This window comes from Agelaius phoeniceus, chromosome 2 (assembly GCF_051311805.1).
Source record: "Agelaius phoeniceus isolate bAgePho1 chromosome 2, bAgePho1.hap1, whole genome shotgun sequence".
Taxonomy (NCBI): domain Eukaryota; kingdom Metazoa; phylum Chordata; class Aves; order Passeriformes; family Icteridae; genus Agelaius; species Agelaius phoeniceus.
In genome coordinates this window covers 35,571,131-35,596,301 of record NC_135266.1, presented here as the reverse complement: position 1 = coordinate 35,596,301, position 25,171 = coordinate 35,571,131, and the positions used below count along the sequence as shown (strand labels likewise).

Sequence of the window (25,171 nt, the reverse complement as noted above, 5' to 3'; positions counted from 1 at the left end):
AGAAGATTTTCTACTTGGAAAGATAATGTAGGTGGCACCCTAGATGCAACAAACACATAGTGTGTTGGCATGATGGAATGCAGCCTTGGCTAGGCTTAGCAGTAAGCAAAACCACAGCTATCGAAGAATGAGGGAAAGATCGTGGAGCAGAGATGGTGTATCATATTCCTTCTAATCCCCTGGCACTTAGAAAGGTAGAACTCTACAATGTCTCACTCCAAACTGTACTCCAGGAAGAGCAAACCTCAGCTCTATGAAGCTGGGGGGGAGCTAGTCAACACAAATGTAGAACTCATCATAGCAGTCTCACAGACAGCCATTTATCCCAATTTCAACTGGGTGACAAAGTACCAGCCAGTCCCTGGGATGCCAGAATTAGAGCACAATTTATCCTCCTGCAGCAATCGGAATCCCTAAGGAAGAAGTCCTTATCACTTGAGGACCAGGAATTACCTATTAGGAGGCCTTTGGAAAAATGATAAAGAATTTAGATATGTGCTGTTACATACCATAAATCGTCCTAATTTACTTCAAAAGCATACCATGTGTTTTGGAGACAGAAGATACAAGTATTTGAAGATTTATGTCCAAACAATTCCTGGGTACAGGCTGCTCAAGAATGTGTTGCATGGATGATCCACTCCTGGAAGTGTTCAGGTTGCAGGGGGCTTTGAGCAACCTGGTCTGATGGAAAGTGCCCAAGTGATTTGAACCAGATCATCTTTAAGGTCTCTTCCAACCCAAACCATCCGACGATTCAATTCCATTGGTCAGTGAAGGTACAGGACATGAACTTGGCAGGGTTTCAGCAGCAGGCTGCCTGTATGGGAGGAGGCCACGAGCTGCCCAGTGTCACTTACAGTTACATCACAGTGGCACTGACACTGCTAGCGCACACCTGTCTTGCTTTGAAAAGGAGGAAACCTCCCTTGGAAAGAGACCATGACCCCCTTCCCTCTGAATTATTACAACTTTGAAATTGCAGGGATTTCAGACAAAGATATGGGAAAAGGCGTAACAGTTCTTTACTATATGTGTATGGATAAGAAGACAAGGACACAACCACGGCGGCAGCCACAGCAGACAGAACAGGAGGAATCCAATCCCGGCCATCTTGGCCACAGGCACTTTCCAGCGGGGGCACTGCTGGCTCCCGGCCGGGCAGGGCTGTGCCGTGATCCCCCCGGCCTGCAGGGGGCGCTGTGGGACAGCTCAGCCGCGCCGCCCTCACGCAGTAATGGTGGATGGACGTCATGGCAAAAACGGGCTGCAGCAGGAACGTCGGAGAGGCGGCTGGAATGGCAGGGACGGCTCAGCCCGGGGAGCCGGAGAGGTAGCAGAAACTCCACAGCTGCTGCAGGGGCCATGGGGTGTCCCGGCAGGCGGGGGTGTGGGTTAGAGTTCAGTGAAAAAGCCCGAGGCAGCAGCAGAAAGCAGCAGGGCTGGGCAGCAGCAGCCGGGCTCCTCCGCAGCAGCTGCTGCATGCAGCCAGGCAGACACACCCTCCAGGAAAGGGGACACGGCTGGGGTATCGGTTTTTTCCCTGAGGCACCCAAGCAGATGGCAAGGGTCCATTCCAGTGAGGCAGGGTGCCAATAAGGTCCCAGTTCAATGGCTGCTCTCATGAGCAATGGCAGGAGAAAATAGAGCAGGGCTGGGCTCTGGCAGCAAATTCCCCCACCAAGAAGCAGCTCAACCATCCTCCTCCAAAGTCAAGAGAGCAAGGAGCTGCCCTAGCCCCATTTTTCCCCAGCCCAATTTTGTGGTATCTCTGCCCCTCCAAGAGAAATCCCCCAGCTAAGAGAGTGGCCAGCTACACCCTTCCTGTGGAAACTTTTTTCCTATCTCCTAAGTATCAGTCATGGTGATATCAGTCCTTAGTGACAGATGGGACAAAATTCCATGAGAGAAAGAAGCAATAGGAAAGATCCTAAACTCCAACACCAAACCCTCTACTGGTCTCAGAAGCACAGAGTATTCCTACTGGAGCACACAAAGAGTCAGCCAGCAGGGACAGGAGACACAGGAAGACATGGTTTGAGAGACTCACAGAGGAAAACTGGAGAGGGAACGTGTGGCTATAAATGTGCTCTGGATAGTAGAGGTTCCATGCCAACAGGAGACTCCTGGAGGTACTATGGCAAAGACACCCCTGAGAGAGTGTGGCCACTCACACCAGGGCCCCCCACAACAGAACAGTGACAGCCCTGAGGGACCATAAGTGACTCTCATAGAGGCTGGGACACTAAAAAGCAAAGAGGAGCAAAGGAAGAGCAGCATGAAGGAGAAGCAGAAAGACACCATTAAGCTCCTTACAACCTCCTTGCTCTGCATGTTACCCCAGCAAAGGAGCAGAAGATGGGCTGAGCACAACCTGCAGTGAAAACCAGGGAAGCTGATATAGAGTAGATAGGGCTGTTTGGGCTTAAAATTAAAACCTTTAGGGTTTGATGGATCAACTTTTTTCTCTCAATTCTTAAACCCATGATTAGAAGTTTGCATTAACTGACAGTAAGTTAAGTAAAAGTCCTATGAGTTGAGACTGTTTTGCTCATAACGTTCTCTCAAAACATTTTTACTGTACTCCAGAGAGCAGGTTCCTGTGCCAAAAGCAGTTTGCAGAAGGCTAGAAGAAAGTGGAATGCTCCAGTCAAAATGATCTTAACCAATGACTACTACTATCATTGCATTTTCCAACACAGCTGACACCTGATGAAATACAAAGTCATTTCAGTGGGAAATTCAAGACAGCAAGAGTTAAAGTAGGCAAGAGTCTCAAGCACAGACGAACCAATCATATGAACCAGAGTAACGTCAGGAAAAATAATGAAATTGGTCTTGGCTAGATGGCAGTAGGCTGAGTCACACTTAGCTCTTGCCAAGTTAAATCACTGTAACTAACAGTTATGGCTTAAGGAAAGCTTATGGATTGTTGCAGTGACATCATTTTGATATAACAGTGTAGTGGCCATTTTATATAACACCACATGAAAAAAATTATTAGCTGTTTCACATTAGAGAAAATAGAAAGATGGAGAAACAAGTGCTGCATTTTTAAAGTTCATGCTGCCATGTATGCATTCTAGCACTGCTACTGAAATTTTTCCAATGAAAACTATGGGGTGGCTTGTTGGCTTATTATTGGTTTTGTTGAGGTTTTTGAAATCAGATTTAAAAGGCAAACAGCTCCAGAGCCCACAAAGCAAAGCTCAGCTTCCAGGAGTCCCTACAGTACCTCCCTGTCCCAGCTGAAAGCTCCATCTACTGGATTACAGACAGGATCATTTCACCTTCTACCATCCAACTAGTCATCTCTCTCAACACTGAATTGCCTCAGCAAGAAGTCAGGAGCTCAAATGTTTCCTTCCCTTCCTCGGGGCCCTCTAATTACAGAGGTCTTAGAAGGGATCTCCACCCACACTTCACCCCAGGCTACTGATCTTACAACATGGATTCCTCATTTTCCAGCCTGTATTTTGCTCACCTCCCTTTGGCAGCTTTTTTTCACTCAACAAGCTCCCCCCAATTCTTGCAACAGATACTTAAATCATATATCCCAGTCCAAACTCCAGGCCCACAGTAAGCAGGCGGCTTTTCATGCTTTGATCTTTCTGCAGTAGATAAGGGAGACTTTTGAGCCATGTGTCTGAATACAGCAGTTTCTTGCTGCTCATCATGCACAGAATCACAGAGAATCATTGAGCTTGGTTTGGACCTCTAAGATCATCAAGTTCATGTGTAGAGTATCATGCAAGGCTTTTTTCTGTTTGATTCTTCATCTGCTGTGGTGTTCATACACATTGGACAGAAGTCATGCTGCCTAATGCTTTTTTTTGGCATTGTATTTTGAAAACGACATGCCTCAAATTAGACACAGGGCTAACCCAATGATTTTCCAGGTACAAGATGGCTGAGTTGGTCTCACACCTCACAGGCAGCCACAGCAGGAAGCCTCTTGCCCTTTTTTCCCTGTCCCCATCTCATATCCACTCTCCCGTGCTAGGCCCTGCCACTCCCTTGTGCTGGCAGGAACACCCATCAAACACTCCGCAGAGCAAACTCAGTGCAGATTAGTCATCTGCTGATTTATCAAGCTGAATCATCTCAGTGCACGCCTCGATGGGCACCAGACCAAAAAAAAAAAAAAAGGAAGAGAAACAGAGATCCCGCTTCTCAGGAGGGGCAAGTTGTCAGACTGCCTATAGAAACTGGTGATATAAAAACTCACATTTAACTTTCCTATGGATACAGCCCCAACGGTATCTAAATTCCAGCTCTGCCAGACTGGCAGAGCTCATACTTAGCACATGAGACAACACTTAAATAGCAGCTTTGAGGTTAAAACTGCGAGATCTTTCTCTAAGCAAGCTCAAATAACAAAGTACACCCTTGCTTAATAAATAATACAGTCAAATCCTTGTGGATATGTTGAACATTGATTTAACACTAACAACTTTCCTATGCCTAAAATGAATGATCCTGCAAGAAGTTATCAGTCCAGAGCACAGATTCTTCTGCTTGAATCATGAAAGCAGGCAGTTCCCCAGTGAAAATAGTCAACTCCACACAGTTTCGCAACAGCTGAACTGCTGACAAAGCAAGACCCTTAACTTTCTATAGCAGTTCTGTAAATTCAGACTACAGACATCCCACCAACAGTGAAATTAAGTTTTTCAAAAGCATGTAATTCAGGTTTCGCTTTTGTCATTTAAGATGGCATGAGCACAAATCTGAAATTCCCCTGGAGGGCCCCACCCTCTCCAGGCTAACATTCTCTGCAGTTCTTAAATTCTTACACATTCTGTTTAAGGAAAAAGTGTCCAAACTAATTATAACCTATCTACTCAGTTTGCATTATTGACATTAACCAGCACTTATATAAATTAACTACCTTTCTAAAAGCAATCTTTTAGATTGCTTTTAGTAGTAGCATAATTTTCCTCAGAATTTAAAACAAAACCCTTAGAGGCAGTTGTTGTGCACCTTCCCTCCAGTAAAGCACAATCCTGACATCTCTTTTCATCTCCACGCTTCTTGGCAAAAAGTATAAGAAGAACCTGTTTCTCAGTGGCCCCAAATACTTCCACGTGTTAAGAGCATCACAGCAAAGATCTTGCTGTTTACAACCATGAGGAATGCTTGCAGAAGTAGAGGAGGACATTTTCCACACAAGTAGTAAGATGACAAATGTAAGCCGCCCGAGTCATCTGTCAGTTTTAAAGGCAGCTTCTATAAAATTGTACTATTTTTTCCAAGAGCTCAGCTCTTCCAACCTGCAAATCAAGACCACAATAGGGCCACAGCAGAACTGAATTCAAGCAGCCTTGCTGTCAAACTGCTTATCTGGCATCACATGTGCACTACATACAGCTTCCAATCAACGTTAAGAGCATGCATTTTCCCTTCTCTTTCACAGAGGTAGATATTTAAGATTTGAGGTGCTGCTTTTATGAAGTACCTGAAAAAAAACCTAGGCATAGCAACAAGTAGGCTTATTGACACTGTAAAAAGAAGAAAGAAATGTCTTAAAAACAAGTCATATGAATGGGAAATGTCAGTTTGGACTGCATATTCCAGTTCAGCAGTCCTCCGCCTGGAAAAAACACCTTCCTACTGGAGACTTTACTACTTTCCCCACCCCCAAATGTTTTTTACCAAATACCAACGTGCTATTACATACAGACTTTTTTGAGTCAGGAAGATTGTCCCTGATACATACTGAAGCAACGAGAAGTTTCTCAGAAAACATATCAGTGTGTTTCACCATGCGGTTTTGCCATAATTATTTTTTAAAGGCTGTCGTGTGACGGCAGACTTTCTGGTGAGTAACTATCCGATGCCCTGGGACTGCCGTGACTCCGCTTTCTTTCCTAAAATGGAAGCTGCGCTCCAGCCGAGCTCCCCAGGAGCCGAAACCCCCTTCAAGGACCACCCTGCACCCAAGGGCCCTACTGGGGCGAGGACCACGGATTCACCGCGGATGATAAACCAGTCATCTTCCAGTGCGGAAGGTGGGCAGAAAGCTCAGAACACTTTTCCAGCCAGTAAAATGAGAAGAAAGAAGTAAATATAAAAGCCAAGAGGGGGAGAGCGCTGTTTCCCCGGTCTATGAGACACGGTCAGCCAGGGACCCGCCCGGCTCCCTCCCGGGACTGCCTGGCCGAGCCGCACTGCTGCAAACGGAAGCGCTCGGCCCCCGCCCCAGGGGCTCCGGGCAGGGCAGCGTTGCCTCCCCGAGCCGCGGCAGGGCCGCTCCGCAGCTCCCACCCCTCCTCACCTCTGACGGAGACCAGGACGGCGAGGAGCACCGGCAAGAGAAGGAGCCTCCAGCGCCGCATGGCTGTCCGCCCCACAAGCTCACAGACAGACAGACACACACCACGCGCTGCCGACAGCCGCTCCCCGCACCACCGCAGCTGCTCCACGGGAGGCAAGGGCGGCACCGCCCCGGGGCCGAGGCCACCGCCCCAACGCGCTCGGGCCGCCGCGCCCCAGGGCCCTCCTTCCAGCTGGGAGGCGGGATAGCTCCGGGAGCCGGCGGCTGCTTTTCGCTGCCGGCAGAGATAAAGAACGAGTGGAAGTTCTGTCGTGCTGCTCAGCCCTGGCCGCTGCCGTGCAGCCTGCCTGCGAACTGAAGGGAGCTCCGAAAGGAGGCCACGGGGCTTCAACTCTGGCCTCAGGTTTTAATAGCAGAGATGAATGCTCAGGTGCGCAAGTACCGCTGCCCTCTCTTGAATCAGGCACTCCCGTTCATTGCTTTTCCTCAGGAAAAGTCACCCAACGCAAAACACAGCAGGACACCTAATAATGCTGCCCATGGCAGGCTTGCTTTTTCTTTAGTCAGAAGAAAATAGTTTCGAGTTTTGTAATTGTACTTGTGCTGAGCTGTGTTGAGGGGCGTGTATGAAAAATACACTGCCCCCAAATCCTGGTTCTTCAATTGCCAGCTATGCACTGATCATTGACTGGATAATAAACAGTACAGTGACACACACAGTGTAATTTAGAAGGTAGCTGACTTGGATTCAGTAGTCATAGACCTATACTTTCCTCGGAGAGGACCATATCTGTTATTTAAAATTTGTAGGACCTTGCCAGCTGGAAAGGTGAAATGTCAAATCATTGTCACCAGTTCATAAATTGATGAGTGTTTATTTTTTTTTTACTTTTTTAACAGTGCCTAATCAGGTTATTTTTAGACTTGCTCTAAAATTATGCTGTGTTTTAATTTAAGGATAAGTTTTTTCATTAAAATATCTGAGTTTTGCAGGAGTAGTATTGAAGTCAACATTATGTAGTGGTTAGCAGTTCCCATTTTTGCCAGACCCCAAGCCTAGAAGGTAAGATTGAATATGTGAATTGCCATAAATGCTTTGTGCTTATATACAGGAAATTAATAATGTTGCTCAAAGGATATCCTTTAACAGAGTGTTTATGGTGGTTGTTAAGAATTGCCCAAGAAGTTGGTGCCTTGCCAAAAAGAACCTGAATTGGTACTCCCTAGACTACTGCACATTTAATCACATCATACCAAAACATGCCTCCTGCCTAAGAACTGCAGAGCTGACAGAGAAAACCTAGTTATCTCTTGGATATTACCATGTCAGAACAGGGCCCTGTAGCTTCCTATTGCCAAAATTACTCTTCATCAAAGCTACCTGCTTTAGATGAAGTAAAAGCAACTTCCTGTTGAACAGACATGAGATAACTGCACTTTGTACTACAGCTTGTGTTTTCCACTTGGTTCAGTCCTTGAGGCAGGAGCACAGCTAGCTGGCACTAGCCTCTTTATGGCTAATAAATTTTCCAAATTTACAGATATCTGGTAATTTTTTTCAATCTTACTAATGTCATGATCTGAAATTTTCACTGGTATTTTGTGAAAATGAGTTTCCTGATTTGTTGTTACCAGCTCTTCTATGTGTGGACTTGATTTTAAAAAAATCCAGGCTTTGTTGTTTCACACATAAAGCAAACTTATCTGTAAAAAATCAAAATCATTTAGTAATAAGGCTGTTTTTCCTATTGTGTGAGTAATCATAATCAGAGACCCACTTCTTCCAATAGCACTGTCTTGCCCAGCCTGCAATGGTTGTCCTAGCAGGTCTTTTACTCTCTCTGTACAGTCCATAGCCTCTGCCAGGAAGTCTCTGCAGAAAGCGTGGGCATTTTTCTGATCTGAGGATGCTGTAGTAGGAGAAAAGGTTGCCTTATGGCTTATTACTAAAGAACATGAACTTTAAAAGGCATTCGTGGTCTGTGGTTTGACCTGAATAAAAATGTGACTTACAGAGCATCACAATGAAGGCTGGAAGTTGTAAACCTAGGTGAAACTGTTCAAGCTTGAATAAAATCTGGGGTGTGCACAACTGAAGAGCTGTCCCTGAGCTATGAAGGTAAATGTTCTTCTCAGATTCCCCCAATTCCTCTTCTGAAATAAGATCCTTGTAGCTCTTTTACTGTCTCACCCTAATTTTTTCCCCTTTTACTTAGGAGTTTTCAACCTTGCCAGAAACATCATAGCTCTCCAGGTGTCCAAAGAAGCAAAGGAAAGAAAAATAGATTTTTATTTGCTAAAAACCAGATCTTCATGGTGCAGTTAAAACCTTACTGCTCTGTCCCCCAGGGATACTCTTTGCAATCAGAGGGCTACTGTCTGTGGATGGTGAAGCAGATGGACAAATACAGCACTAAGGAAAAAATAAAGGAGATGGGCAGGATTGGCAAACTAAGCTTTGATTCACCCTTGTGTTCTGTTACATGCTATAAAATTTGTATGAACACGAAAATAACCCTAGACATTATGTTGTCTTTTTTGCTTTTACAATTCACCAGAATCTGGCAATACTCTCTACTAACTATATTTCAGGTACAATTCTTCTGAGGCTAAGAACACACATTTAAGGAGTGGATTTTGGGTGTGTTGATGCTGTGGCTCCATCTAACAGCATGTATTAGAAGAATATTTGCCATAAGTATCTCATGTTTTTTACTCATTTGGAGATCAAACTGAAGGGCAGGATTTCACCTCTGGTTTCTGTCATGGCATCTACTGAAGTATGTGCTCTGATCTTTAGGTTTCTTCTCACTATGAGGATATAAATGTTTACATTTGTATGTATTTTTAACTTAAAATCAAACATGTAGCACCTTATTTTCTCCCAGTGTTTTCATCTTGAGCTGTGACAAGGGGGTAGTTCCACCAGCAAAGTTTCCTGTAATATTTTATCAGTAAGGGAAGTTTTAGGGCCACAAACAATTGGGTAGTCATTCAATACAATAATGATTTTTTTAAAGGATTAAATAGAAAGAAGTTGTTAAGCCCTATTTAATCTTTGGTCAGAAATTATAAAAACTTTATCAGTTCAGTTTTTGGGTTTTGTTTGGTTAGGTTTTGGTTGGTTTTTGGTTTGTTTTTTTTTTTTTTTTTAAGTGACAGTAGTATTCCCAATTCTAAAGTGGGAAAATTCTATAATTCTATATTCAGAATAAGCAAGAGTCCAAAGAGGCTCCAGAATCTCTGCTGACTCCCCCTTGGATGCTATTTTCTGATGCTCATTAAGATACAGACATTAAGATACAGAATGACTAGGTTGGAAGAGACCTTCAAGATCGAGTCCAACCAATGCCCTAAACACCTCAACTAAACCATGGCACCCAAGTGCCATATCCAGTCTTTTTTTAAACACATCCAGGGATGGTGACTGCACTACCATTCAGTACTTTATCACTCTTTCCATAAAAATTTTTTTCCTAATACCCAACCTGTATTTCCCTTGGTGCAGCTTAACACTGTGTCCTCTAGTTCTGTCAGCTGCTGCCTGGTGAAAGAGACCAACCCCACCTGGCTACAGCCACCTTTCAGGGAATTGTAGCCTAAGTGTTTCATGCCAAGGAAGCAAACTATATTCCTCTAAAATGAGCTGGTTGATAACAAATAGTCCTTCAGAAAGGAGTTTCTGCAGGTGATTCTGAACAACTTCTGCAAATTACCTGATCTTTGCCACCCTGAGCTTTTCCTGCAGTAAATGTCCTCTTTCTGTTGGTACCTCTTGTTCCCTCCAGTAGCAGCAATAATTGCAGTGTACTTACATTGCTTTCAGCACTGGCTTTTGTGCTTTGGTACCAAGATCTATGGCAACTGAAAGCCCATCTCCTTTAAAGCTCAGCCCACTTCTCCCACTATAAATACCAGCTGGGTATTATTTCCTTTTCAGATTTTTCCACACGTATTTTTGTACTTTGTTTTGTTGGTTTTTATCTTTCAGTAATTATCCAAATACCTTTCTATGTCCAAAATCTATTACACCTTTTTTTCATAACAGTTCATAAAAGGAAATATGATTTTTAGATCAGTTTTCTGCATACTGATCTGCATTGGAAGAGACATCAGGCAAAAAGTTGTTTATAAAGTAACTGTTATTTTATGACATAGATGCCATCAAAGATTAGTTCCATAAGAGAAAATGCAATTTATTGACTAATGAAATAATTTGTATCTCTTGAAAGAATTTTCTTAGTAATATTGTATTTTATCTAAAACAGATACTGTTTTTTATGCACTCCTTTCAAAAACAACCTTAATCTTTTTTCTCTTTAACTCGTTTTATTAGACTACAGTATCTTCACTGAATTCTAGAAAGTTAAGCTTTTTGATGTCTAGAGAGACATTTATGGCAGTTTTTCTTCATAAAATGTGAGCTAGAAGTATCTAGTCTAGTATAAATGCTGTAAGTAGTCTGGTTGTAGCAGTAGATGGTATAGACCTCTACACAGGCCTATAAATGATAGTGAAAAGATTGTTTTGGGTTTTTTTTTTTTTGTTTTTTTTTTAAGATAAATCCTTTTAAGCAGGCTATGGTATAAATTTTTCCAAGGAAAAAATTTTTCCTTTTGCTGATAGGAAAAATTTTGATTCTTCTAATAATGTTTCAAATTTATGCTAATTGTATAAACTTGTCTTTGTATTTAACTGCTGACATTCAGGTTTCATGGTTCACTACATATTTTTTCAAACCTGTTTCCTCTATCTCTTCATTTTATCATGAAAATTTTGTTTTAAGTATTTTAAGTCATTTTTATTTAATATAAATGTTTGACTTACTGAACAAAAATCTGGAATACCTTTCCTTTTTGGCAAAATGAGATTTTTAGTAATGAAATGTTTGTTCCTTTTGAAAAACATCTGATGTCCAGTTTTTTCTTTCTCTTTGTTTCAAGAAGAAAATAATTAAATTTTAAGATTATAACTTAATGCAGGTTTTGTATGTTGTCTCTTCTGATACTAAGTTCTGTTTGTCTCTGCTCTTCAGAGAGGAAGGAAAGAGAAAACTGACTGAAGGTGTTCTTAAACAGGTAAATGCCACATTCAGTTTATACTTTTTAATTGAGCTGCATCCTTTCAAGTCTAAGTGAATGTGATTTTGGCACTCCTGACATATATTAGAGGTCTTTTATTTGATAAAACAGGAGCATGTGAGTATATGTTTTAGTTGTTCAAGTACTGCTGCCATTTGCCAAATTGTCTAAACATTTCCTTTTTAAGGCTTTTTGTTTCCATTTGCATTTTCTCCTCAAAGGAAAAATAGCTCATTGTCATAAACTGTTATATTCACAAGAAGTAAAACAGGGTTGGAATGCCTTCATATTCAGTAACAGAGCAATGTTTATGGTATTCCCAGTACTGACATTGTCTAGACAGTAAAAAAAGTTCCCTTATTCTTGGAAATCTTCCTTTCAAGCTCAAGTCTGCGTGTCTCATTGTTTCAGAATCAAGTTGCCTAAAACATCTTTCCAGCAAGAATGGAAGGAAGCAGTCATACATGTCACTGCACGGGATGCAGCTCTGCGCAACCAGGACTTGTTAGGGCTTTCTTTCCTGCATGGCCTCTGATCCATGCAGCAAAAGCCTCCTGCAGTGGGCCACAAGGCCACCTGTCCCAGGGACATGAGCTGCATCAGTGGCCTTTGAGGGGCTTTTAGTTTGATACCAACTGCATGAACTCTAAGATGACCAGGATTTAGGAATTTCCAATGTGATAATCCCAGGTTATGTGCTGTGCTGATGGCTTGGGTTAAAAGAAAACCTGATTTAGAACAGGGAAATAAACTAAAGTTTAATGAATGCTAATTATTCTTCTATGGTTTGTTGTCTTCTGTATGTCCAATCTCCACCTCTGTTATATAGGATGAGTTATGTGACTGCTCAGTTTCGTAAACACGGTGAGGGTGTAGCTGGATTCTTGAAAGAGGCCAGCAGATCTGACAAACATGGCAAGAATTTAGCAGCCATCTGTGAGGGCATTTTATTCATAATGACTTTTGTATATGCACGCGAGATGCATCACATCAGGGCAAAATCTTTTGAGCTCCACTGATAAAACAAAACCATCTCTGTATTCCTTGCTTAGATTTCCTTCATTAAGATGCTGTGGCAAATGCTGTTGGCAACTTCAGCCATCTACAGTCTGACAGGAATAAACTATTTTAGTCCTGTGTTGCAGCTGCTCCAGTATGTTATGAAGTGTACTGTTGTTGCCCTTAGCCTTAAAGGGGAGGAACTCTTTGTCGGGGAGTGTAGTGAGAGGACAAGGGGTAGTCTGGGAGAACCTGATGTAGCAGAAGGTGTCCCTCACCATGGCAAGAGGTTAAAACTGGATGATCTTTAAGATTCCTTCCCATCTAAACTATTTGGTGATTAAAGCTTTTAAATTTACGCTGCAAGCCCTAGTACAGTTTGAAAGAAAATGGTCTTTGTCAGAGCGTAGCCTGGCCATGGACTAAGAGACCAAAAGAAACTAAAGTCATGTATGTGTTGGGAAAGATGCTCAATTTGGTGCCTGTTCACAAAGACATGAAGACACTGATCTAGAAAAAACATAGTTATAAACATGCGTGCAAAATCACGGCTGTGAGAAACTTGCAGTGCTTTAACTATGGGAATACCCAGAATATATCTGTTGTCATGCACAAGAGAACTAAACACATTGCTAGTCATGGATGGCCTGAGGAACAAATGAATCCAAACAGTCAATGTCCCCTCAGTGGGGTTGGTGTTTGAAAAGATGTCTAGGAAACCATAGTTCTTATTTCCCTTTGAAAACTTTAACATTCTTCTTTAAAAAATAGTTTTCAGCATTGCACTGTATTTCCTGCTTTAGGATCTTTCTTGTGGTTTATCACTTCATCTCTTTAGGAGCGCAAGACACTCTATATCTTTGTGCTCCATGATACTGATGAGCCAGCTCACGAGGTTCCCTCCCCAGCCCAGGAAGCTTTTTTTTCAGATCATGACACAGAAATACATGGCTGTTCTTGTGCATTTCATTGGTGAAAAGAAGTTGGTTTCCTGAGTTTGGCTCCCAGAGGAGGGCTGTTAGTATCATTTCCCTTACAGTGTGTACTACAGTGGTGGAAAGAACGGTGTAATGATAGGGAAGTCTAGATATTTCTCTGGGTGGAGAAAACAGAGAGTTGAGGAGTTGCTGATTTTGATATTGTGGTCCAGCTGAAAAGAAAACAGAAACAGTTAAAATTATTGCATGATTCAACTTGCAAGAAGTGATAATTTGTTTCACAAATTAATCAGTTGATTCATATTTGGACTTTCTTTCTAAAATTTTTTTAAACTAGTGATTTAAATTTAGTTGAAGGTCAAGAGTAAAACTGCAGGTTGGGAGTTTTCTCCATACTACAGATGACAATAGTTTTTCCTCCTATTCTCTACTAATTATTTGCTTCCTTTTCACTTCTGCCTTTCTCCCTTTGCATGCAAAATAAAAGCATATATAACAGAAAGGCACTTAGTATGACTAAAAAATTCAAGTTCTCTTTTATTTTTTCCCTTAAAGGATATCTTATGAATAAAAATATCCATATTTATGTGTGGTATTGTTGCTAATGCTGGGATCTGGGGAGGCAGATTTGCACTTTAATTCTTATCAAGAACATTCACGACTGTATTTTTATAATATTTTCCTCTTATTATCTAAAGTAAAAAAGAAAGCGCAGCTTTCTAAAGTAAAATTATAATGTTCTTGATTGTCTAAATTTTACTACATTGCAAAATTAAGAAAAAAAACCAAAAACAAACAATAAATACAAGGCAAAATGGCAAACCGGTATGTAAGTGAAATACAAACCACACAGCTAGAACACCCCCTTTTCCTGCCTGTGTAATTTAAGAAAAGCCATTCAGTCAAACAATACAGCATTTTCCATTTGAACTCATAAAATTTGAGTTCATAAAACAAGCTAGCATAACTCTTCCTGCCTTGGGAACACTAGCTGTGAATAACTTCTCCACAGAATGTAGGAAATGTGGAAAGCAAGCGTCACTTGAGAAAAATAGCTCATGCATTTGTCATTCCCACATCCATTTTTGTGACTCATTTATTTTAATGCTGCTGTTTTCCTAAGTGCCTGGAGTGCTATCAGAAAGCTTAAACAAATGACAGCAAATCCTCTTGCCTTTTTTTTTTCAGGAGTGGAATGGGGAATTGGAGTGACGTCTTATTTGTCCTTATAGAGCGGGATTTTCACTTATGGGGCTTGTTATTGCCAGGTTTAAAAATCTCAGTTATTATTCTTTGCTATTCTTATCATTGCTTTGCCTTATTTTCCCCAGATGCTGTTTCATTTTGTTGCCTTGTCTCCTTCTTCTGCATCTGGGTAATAGGAAAAGTCAATTAAACTTGCCCTTGCTGTCAGCAGAAAGCACTAGACAGGAGTCAGCAAAGGAATTCACCACAGTTTTAATGTTAAGCATCCCCAGCTATGTCTGGTGCTATGAAGTCAGAGAGGAGAACATGTTGCGAGAGAGATTAACTGCAGACCCTTCCCCTGCAGCCTTCTAATGTAAAATCTGCTTGCCAAGATTTAAAAGAAGCTAAAACTACATAGTGATATCAGATGTTGAGTAGGGATCAAAAGCACAAATGTGTATTGATGAGTTCTTGCATTGCTACTGACTACGTTGCATCTCATTTGTTGCCAAACCCTAATGACTGGGATGCTTTGTTATGCTTCAGCCTGCACTCTGTTAAGTGCAGTGACAGACTTCAGTACTTCTAAACTAGATAAGAAAGTGGAACACATCAGTTGATAATATCTTATATCTCAGAAGGGCAGTAATGTTTATAGATCTGCAAAGGGCATTTCTACCTTAATTATATATTTTATTAAAGGTGGTCCCCAGTTCTAGTTAGCATTTGCATATATATGTACTAGGGAGAAGGTAAAAAATACTACAGAAGTCTGTAATTACTTTCTTCCTGCTTGTTAGTAAGAACTAATTGTGTGTTCACATCTGTGCTTTGTGTGCCAGATATATATATGTATTACCCTTCCCTCCTTGTGCATCCTGTTAGCATGGGTTCCTATAGGAGACTACCATGTCATGGCACACTGGGGACAGCTGTAGCCTGTGGTTTAGATGAACATTGCAGAAAGGTGCCCTTAGCCTCTTTCTGTGAGGCAAAATATTCTGTGAGGCAATGTGATTATGGGGAATTAATTTTCTTTTTATAATTAAAGTAGCCCAATCCTACAGACTTCCACTGATATATTAGGGTACAGAATGTACAAAATTATTTTTGGTTTGTATAAAGGTTCAAAGAGGACTTTCCATATTTTGAGCAAAGGCAGTAATTGTTTAGTGATGCAAATAGGGAGGTTACAAACTGAGATTTCTATTCCTGATTTGTGATCTTGAAACACCAGAATCTCTGCTTCTAATTTCTTTCCATATCTCTACATGTGGACTGACACCCTTAAAACTTCCAAAATTTAGCTCAGATTTTTTTAACAAGATAAAATGTGCCTGGTGCTGTCCTTGGATACAACTAATGCAGATTCATTGGATGACTTGAACAAACCACAGGTAGCATAAACATGGTTTATGTCTTCCTAGATACAGAACCAGGAAGGATATGTTTCAGGCTGCACAGCTGAAATTAGCACAACTGAAAAACTGACCGAAGCTTTATTGCAACATTTTTGCAGAGGCTGTGTGAGAAGGAGCATGCAGCACACTGAGCCTCAGCTGTGTTATGTTCTTGTTCTGGGAGGGCTTGGCGTCACGAAACCGATACCGCCAGAAAAAGCAGATGTTTACAGTCTTTGACATAGCAGCAACAACCCATTGATTTCCAGAGGCTTAACTTAGTACAAAGGTCTCCTCCCTGCTCTGCCAGCCATTTTCTACATTACCTTCCCAGCCGACTTTCTGAAGACAGCACTGAGACAGAGGTAGAAGAATCTCTTCTTTACTGTCTTATGCACAGCTGAGAATATTTTGAAACACCTTCAGGTTTCACAGCATTTTTCTCTGCTGCATTACCTCTACTCATTAGCCTTAGTGTTCACATCTTAAGACTGGCTAATGAGAAGGAAAATCAAGATTTGCTTGTTTGTCTTAGAGTAGTGAATTTTCTGCTTCAAAAGTAATGCTGGGCAGGAGAGGATGCATTAAGAGGGTGAAGCAATGGACAAACATGCATCTGATCCCACAAATTCTGCTCTCACCCAGCCCTTTTGCAGTGAACTTTTTAAACTCAACACAATGGGATTTCAGAAAAACATCAGCTCAGCACATCGGTTTTGGCAACAGTTGAATGTCAAGTTTATGCTGTTCTTGCACATGCCAGTTAGCCTTTATTAACAAATAATAATTTATACAACTTTAAATTTTTTATACTACTCTTTAAGCTTTCTGTGAATTTACAAGTATGTTTAATTACCAGTGTAATTTGCAGTATAATATATATTGTCTTCTGCTCTGTGCTCAGTATGTCTTCAGTGAAGCATTTGTACAGTGATATAAAGGATTTTAAAGCATAAAAGATGAGGTTGATACACGCAACTAATTTGCTATATAAACAAAATATAATATTAGCTAGATTAAGTTTACATCACTTAAGTTTTTACATCCTCTTTCAAGTGTTCTAGTCTACCATATGGGAAGGTGAAAATCAACACTTGATCACTTGATCAAATTCTCAGGCATCTGGCTTGCAGACCCTTCATTATTTCAACAATATTAATTTTGTGTGGAGCTATTTTAGAGCTCAGAAACATTCCATAGTAGAGAATGGAAGAGTGGAAGAAAATAATTAACTATACATCCTCAGAAGTATGCTCTTTCAGAAGCTTAAGTTGGACTCTTTGCTGAGATGAGGATGAAGTTTTATGTTGCCATGAGTGCTTTACTGATTGTGTTTTTGAGCTTGTTTTCAAGAAGAAAATATCATTCATTTATGCTGCCATCCTCAAACACTGTTTGGGGAATGTCTGAGAAATGCCCACTCTTGCTGGAAAAGTTAAGAGGAGTAGCCATGAACTGATACCTGATCTCCTCCAAACTGTGAAGGAAAGGTTGCTGTTCTTTTTCCATGGAAAGGTGCTTTCTCCAAACAAAAACCCACCATAACTTATTTCCCAACCACAATCACTGTATTGGTGATCCAACAAGGCAACATTGATGTTCGATGCTAGATTGAGTTACTTTCTTTGTTAGAGGCAATTGCCTACACCTTTTGTTAAAATAACCAAACCAAAGCAACCAATGACCTTCTCAGTTATTTCCATTTCTTACCAAGTGTGGGCAAAGAGGAACTGGGAGTTCCAGCAGGCACAATGAATGAGCAATAGGAGCTATAGGAAGCACAACTCCATAGTTCAAATTAAGGGATTTCCTGCCTGAGAGTTTTCAGCTAATTTCAGCTGCAGAAGTATGTGGTAAAGGAAGGTGGTAGTTTGGGTAGGGCACATGCACTGTGCCAGAGAGAACTTACACGCAATTTGAAATTTTATACAAAGCACATTCTCCACCCTCAGATAGAGGAAGCAGTCAGCAAAGCATACAGAACAAAGATGCTTATGACTCATGAAACAGATGAATGGGGTTTTACTGGCATGCCTAGTTTGAGTTGAATATGAAGGATAAAAAAATGCCTCAGACCATCCCTGATGAATTAAGCAAATACTGGATTCAGCTGTGATTATGCTTGCTGTTCATATTTGGAAGTTGATTTCTGTTGGAATTTGTCATATCTGTTGTTTTTCTTCATAAAATCTTCTTTTGTGTAGTCAGTAACAGTGGGTCAAAAAGAAGGCATGCACACACACAAAAGCTGTGGGTTGTATTTTAATAGGGATCCCTACTGCTTATCATTGCTGGTTTATGTAATTGTCTGGAAAAGGTCAGCATAGTTTGTGCTGTGAGCAACTGAAGCTGAAAATCTCTGTGCTTCTTTTTTTTTTTTTTTTTTTTTTCCTGCACTGGACTTGTAATATTTTGACTAAATGCAGTATGAAAAAGGAACTGCAGGGGAAAATTACTGAATTCTAGCCTCAGGGTATTGCACCTTTTTTCTTAAATTGTTGTGAATCTTACTAGCAAAGCTGGTCCCAAATAACAGTTGGTCACAAAATATTTAGTTTAAAGACCAAATATTTTCAGATCTTTAGTTCAAAGGCAACTCCCACAGTGCTTGGCTAGATTATTTCTGTATCTTTCTTATAAATTCTGCGCTAGAATATCTATAATTTTGATTTTGTTTTCTCTGGTGCATACTCAAACAGTCATATTCATTGTGATTTTTTATATTTGTTATCCTTTACTAATTATTTCTATAAGCTTTGCATATAATTTAAAATATTTTCTTTGCTTTTAACATTGTGTTGCTCAAAGCAGCTGACTGGTTGCTCAAATACATTTCAGATGAGGATAGGGCTGAGTGAGTGTTTCTGCTCTTGGCTGAGTGAAGGTAGCCTCTGCTGTCTAGGGGAAAATCAGGATGAAGAATTCAACCTCCACTTTTATTTGGATTTCAGAGCTCTACAAGAAGGCTCAGAGAGATTTGGACTTGGTGCTTGGTCCTCAAGGTTCTGGGAAAGGAAACAGAACCTTGTGTTGTATTGAGAAGAAAAGCTGTCATGTCACCTGCAAAGTCAAGACCTTTTGTTCTTCTTCAGAAATGGGGAACCTGAAGAGATCACTGGCAGTGGTGCTGTGTTATGGAGCTGCAATCTGAGAAAACTTAGAGCAAAGGCAACAGGATGAAAAGGAAAATAGTCCAGGGAAGACACTGGCAGAGAAAATTAGGGTTCTTCAGCATTTTTTTTTCCCTTACTCTTAAATATGTAATGGATGGAGTGCAAAAGGTTTTATTCCAGTGTTCCTAAAAAAGCAGTACTAATTTCTTCAAACTACAAGGCTATATGTTGTTATTCTTGCTGTCTGTCTTTGGGAAAGCAGGCAGATAGAGAGATATGCACAACAGAAAGATAGCTAAATTGTCTTGGAAACATGCACTTTCTTTTCAAATGGATGGGAAAATTCCATCAACAGTTGCACAAGCTGCATTTCTACCAGGGGAACCTGGGAGTGATTCCCACCCCTTGGCTTCAGATGTACCTCTCTGCACCCTTTCTGTATTGAGTAAGGTGAAGACCTGGATATACATATCTCCTGAAAAGTTAAGCATGGGATATAGTTGCAGGATTTTTCAGGAGATCCCTTAATCAGGGTGACTGGGAATCACAATATGTTATGGTCCTGCTGTGGAGTATGTCTGTCCTTTGAGGTAAATATAGTACAGATGCTCAGAAATTGAAGGCATGTTTATTACATAAGGAGTTCATCTACCCAAATAAAGAGAAAATAGTATCTAGGAGACTTGCTTTGTAATTGCAGAAGCAGTCATAAGGAGTGTCTTTTGACACACCTGATGTCACTTTCATAAAATATTTACAGAAACATGTGAGTAATGAGCTGTAACCAAAATAAGTTTTACTTCTGAAAGCAGTAGTCTGTGAGTGAAGAAATCTGCCAGATTTACTCAGAGCAACAGAAGCTGCAAGACAGCTGTCTCATCAGAATTAAAACAGAAGTGAAGTCTTTTTTCAGTAAGGTCTATGTGCTTGTTTGTCTTTTGTTTCCTCTTTGTAGCCTTGTTTTGCCCCAAATTGGACACAATAAAGCAAGTTAATTATTCATATTTGAATTTTGTTTCATAATGAGTATGGTTTCTGGGAATAGAACACCTCTGTGTGCATTAATTTCATTTAGAGAATAAATAAACCTAAAATAGGGCAGGCAATCATACTTTCCCTTTACCTCATCTTAGATTTTTCTTACCAGTATTAGGCATTTGCATGTATGAGGCTACAGAGGTGCAAAGGCCAGATAAAATTATGTAACAACCCCTGCTACACTTGTGAAGAGGAATATTTTTCAGCAGATGTTAGTCAGGAGAGCTGTAGTTTACAGAACTGCAGACACACTCACACACCTGACATAGGTGTCGCTTCTCCTACCAAAGTCAGGAAACAGAAAGCTAAAATCTCAATGTGGGCAGGAGAGTGCAACCTAGAGTTTGATCTAGCAGGACACTTTTCTTGGAAAAGGGTAAGAAAAAAGAGGCATTGACCTAGAGTGCAGTTATAGGAAGAAGGTTGGCTTCTGTAGTCCCACAGTGCCAGGGACAGTCATGCACTGAAATGCAAAGGAATCCTGCAGGGTGGGTAGCCAGTGCTGTTGGTGATGTCTTTCTATTGCCTCATGAGCTTGTCTGAGTAAGTTTGTGTCCCAGAGGAGAAGCCAGAAGGAGATGTAGGCATAGAATTTAATTCTCTGTGCATGAGGGAACAAGGCTGGAATCTGCATAAGAAACAGGGAGGATCTGAAATTAGTCATGACACAAAAAGGCTTTTATGTGATATAACCAGCTCCTCTGTGACTGCTTAGACAGCAGTTCAGCTGTCCTAAAACTGCCTGCTGGGGACCAAATGCTGACTTTTGTCAAAAGATCAAATGCTAAATAACAAAAATTAATGTCAGATACGTTACCCTCTGGAAGTGACTGAGAATATGGCAAGACAAAATATCAGAAAAGGGCAGTCTTGTCTAAGTCAAGCTGGAAGTAATGCAAGGGTGTGAGTGGCAAGTATTAGTCATCGGTATTTTCTGTGCTCCTACACTGGCAGATCCCAGCTGCCTGCTTAGGCCAGATACAGCTGTGCAGGGCAGGGTACAGCCCCAGCTGCATCTGTGGTGGGGTCTAAACTTTCTGCCTGAGCAAAGATTGAACTTTCTTCCCTTCCTCCAGAGAGCTTCACTCAGCAATAGAGCAACTGTGGAGTATATGTTCTGCTGACAAGGTGGAGGATCTGACTTCTCACAGGAGTTCCGCATGCTCTGGATTTGGTAAAATACAGAGCAAAACCTCAAAACCTCAGTCAAGACTGACTGTTTTCTGAGTCCTACCTGGTACTGACTAAATGTCTGCTGAATGGCACTATACCAAGCATAACAGTTTATCTTATCATCCCCTCAGAAGGAGATTTGCTCCACTGTGAAACAAAGAGACTTTAAATTTCTATCAGTTAAGTCTTTGAGAGCCTTTTAATCAGCAGAGACCTGGAGTACTACGCTGGTTGACTGGATTCTGACTTATCAACAGTGAGAAAACACTGCTAATCTTTTCATAGTCTGTGGTTTATTTATTCATAGAGGCTAAAAAAAGAGATAACAGGAATTCATGGGCCGTCCATTTAAGACTGCATAGTCAACAAACTCCAAATAAATAAGCCTACACCAGAAAGTTTGCCAAGGTGCAGGTACTGTTTCTTTCTCTTCTGCAGTATTTATGTAGAACTGCTCTAACTGCTACAGCACCTGTGGTTTGTGAAGAATCTTTACTATTTAAATCTCTAGCCCTGCTGCCATAGATGGTCTCTGAAGAGAGCTGAAGATCAGCACAGCTGCAGTCCAGAGGCTTCCTATTTTCATTGTTCCCAAACATCATCCAGATAACAAAATGAATTTATTACCACCTGATAGCATGGAAAAATCATAGGTAGTTTGGCTTTGTTGTTTGTTTGGGTTTTTTTTCATCTTAGGTATTGGGTTTAGAAGAAAATCAAAATGTCTGGGTCTAGGTGTGGACTTGCAAAAAAGAGGAAGGGAATCTGTTGCCCAGTGGACTTTTTATTGCATGTTCCAGCCTTTGTTCCCTTAAACTGGAGCTAAGCTAGTTTTGTGTTTCTGGGAGGAGCATGCAGCACCCTGAGCAAAATACAAAAATACTGCTCTTAGATAATAGGATATTAGGTAACAGCCTAGGTTCTTGGAAGCATTTGCAAGCCAAAAACTTGGTGCTTGGGGCTGGGCTATGCAGTAGCAACCCATTTCCACTGCAGTTGAACTGGTCAGATCCTTTCAGCTCATGGAAAATCATAACATTTAAATCTTATTCCTGGGCCTCCAGCTCTTCTATGCATGCGTGGCTTTCTGGTGTGTTGATACTGTTGAGGCTAGTGAAACACATTACTAAAAATATATCTTAAAGCTACAGTGACAGACAGGGGTTTTAGCAGATTTTTAGTACAAACAGCACTGAATCCAAGTTTTTCTAGTCCTCTTTTTAATGTAATGTTTTGTAAATGTGATTCATAGAAATGGAGTACTAAACATGGGCCTATTTAAATCTCTGGCTTTATCTGGTCCTAGCCTCTGGAATCCTGAAATATTTGTCTGTTATAGTTGTACAAATCAGGCAAAGCCAAGTCAAACATCCTAGGACCTGTTATTCTTGTCACCTCATGTAAATGTAATTAAGGAAAAAGCTAAAAGAATAGTTAATAGTTAATTATAAAAAAGTTCTGCTGAGTAAGCATGCCCATCTGTCTTCTGTTTGCATGCTATGCCTCACAGATGTCTGGAAATCATCCCGCTTCCTGCCTGCCCTGAAAAAGAAGTTTTTACAATTAGAGTGCAGCTACCTTCTTTTTATACTTACTTTCATATCTTTTATCTTTTTCTGTATGTTGCCTCTGTGATGCTTTCAAAATCATTCTGGAGTAGTAAGACATGATATATCTGCTGTTCCTCGTCTGTGTGGTCACCACCAGGATACAGGTGAGGGAGCTGGTGAAAGAGCTCACGGAGCCACTTTCCATCATTTACCAGCAGTCCTGACACACTAGGGGGGTCCCAGTTGACTGGACCTTAGCCAGTGTGGCCCCCATCTACATAAGAAGGGTCAGAAGGAGGATTCAGGAAGATACAGACCTATCAGCCAGACCTTGATGCTGGGAAAGATCACGGAGCAGATCATTTTGAGTGCCATTGTGAGCACACACAGGACAACCAGGGATCAGGCCCAGCCAGAATGGGTTTAGGAAAGGCATGTCCTGTTTGACCAACCTGATCTCCTTCTATGACAGAGTGGTTCCTTTAGTGGATGAAGGAAACACTGTAGATGTTGTCTGCCTGGAATTTAGCAAAACTTTTCACATAATTTCCCACATGATTCTCCTGGAGAAACTAGTAGTCCATGGCTTGGACATGTGCATTGTTCACTCCATAGAAACTGGCTGGAAGGCTGGGCCCAGAGAGTGGTGGTGACTGGAGTTACATCCAGCAGGCAGATGGTCACCAGTGGTGGTCACCAGTGGTGCTCCCCAGGGCTCAGTGTTGGGGCCAGTCCTGTTTCATGGCTTCATCAGTGATCTGAATGAGGGGATCGAGTGTGCCCTCAGCCAGTTTGCAGATGACACCAAGCTGGGCTGGAGTGTTGAATCTGCAGGAGTGTATGAAGGCTCTGCAGAGGCATCTGGGTTGATGGGTGGTGTGAGGTTCAACAAGGCAGAGCACTGGGTGCTTCACCTGGGTCACAACAAGCACAGGCAGAGCTACAGGCTGGGGGCAGAGTGGCTGGAAAGCTGTCCAGCAGAAAAGGAGCTGTGTGTTTGTGTTGACCACTGGCTGGACATGAGCCAGCAGTGTGCCTAGATGACTAAGAAGACCAGTGACATCCTTTCTGGCTTGTATCAGCAATTAAAATGTGTTCCCAAAATACAAAAGAAAGCATTTTGTAAATATTTACTACAAGTGCATTGTTAGCACTTGATTAATATGACAGAACAAGACACAAACGTTCTGTTTAATGTTGTGGTCCTTGTTCATTTACACTACATTTTTTCTGAAGGCAAAAGGACACACAAAAAGAGTTTAAGCACTTTAGAGAACAAGGTTATCCTTGCAGCTAGAATAACTGCTCTGTTTTTCAGGAAAATGATAATGCATGAACATTCCCACTAGATGAGTGGAAAATAAGGAAGATGTCATTGTGCAAAACTTTCCATACAGATAGATTGAATGTGTCAAGAAAAACAACCTACTGTTTGATAGACAATGGTTTTCAAAGAGATCATTGCATTCACCTTGCTGGATTTGTATTGAAAGAGCCAGATGAAGTTGATGCTGTTCCACATGCTGAATATGAAAATTTTATTGGAAGGCTCAGAGAAGTAGCATTTCCAGCCACAGACTTACTACTGAGGTACAGCTAAGTCAGTTTTGTATACTCTCCATGTTGAAGCTCAGCAATGCAGAGGGTAATACATGAAGGAAATGTTAGTCTTGATGTCCCAGATACACATTCATTTGCAAACAGTCCATAAGCTAAGGGCAGTTTTGTTTAGCCATAGGTACAAGGTTTTTGTGGCCCACTTCAATAAGCATTTAAACTAACACAGCAAGGACATAAGTAATTATTAGTGTAAGCAGCTGTGTGAAACAGTTTGGGCAGCTTTTCAGATAAAGAGAACTGCTAGTGAGAATGCTGATAGATACTGACATTTGTTCTCAGCTTGTGACCTTTCCTTCTGTGATGTTATTTAGTTGAACTTGAGAATTTGAAATAACATCCTTCATTTTGAATGAGAGAAGGGGTTAAATACATCCATTAAAGATGATCAGCAAGTGCAAAATAATCTTCACAGCTTCGTGAATACTGCTTCCCCCTCCCTGCAAGCCATCCATTCCTGAGGTTTGTGGTTCTGATGCTTTTAATAAATACCTACTTTATTCCTTTAACTGTGTCTAGTCTCTGTTCCAGATCAGCCTCTCTTGGCATCAGTTCTGGCAGAGTGATGATTCATTGGTGTGCCCTTGACACTCAGTTGTTTTACAAATAGGACTAGTTTTGTAATAGCCTAGGATTTCCATAAAAAAGAGGATGGAAGCCACTTCAATTAATGTATTCTATTCTCTCACAGTATTGTGTAGGAACTTGAGTTTTGGTATGATACCTATGGATTCTGAACTCCAAGTCTTTGGGAATTGGATTTATTGTTCTCTCTCCTGCAGGATTTCTTTGCTGTG

The 25,171-nt window shown here is 41.1% G+C and overlaps 2 protein-coding genes across 3 annotated transcripts in view; both read right to left on the bottom strand.

Annotated features, from left to right (window-relative positions):
* CD99 (CD99 molecule (Xg blood group)) overlaps nucleotides 1-6,679 on the bottom strand; it is a 29,314-nt gene extending 22,635 nt beyond the window's left edge. The window contains exon 1 of the mRNA XM_054654526.2: nucleotides 6,278-6,679. Coding sequence (XP_054510501.2) covers nucleotides 6,278-6,338 — 61 coding nt within the window. The 5' untranslated portion in view covers nucleotides 6,339-6,679. The remainder of the gene's footprint in view (nucleotides 1-6,277) is intronic.
* A 5,876-nt stretch (nucleotides 6,680-12,555) lies between these two features.
* LOC143693328 (uncharacterized) overlaps nucleotides 12,556-25,171 on the bottom strand; it is a 48,119-nt gene continuing 35,503 nt past the window's right edge. For both annotated transcript variants that reach the window (XM_077173487.1, XM_077173486.1), the window contains one exon: nucleotides 12,556-13,507. The gene's annotated coding sequence lies outside the window, so the exon portion shown is untranslated. The remainder of the gene's footprint in view (nucleotides 13,508-25,171) is intronic.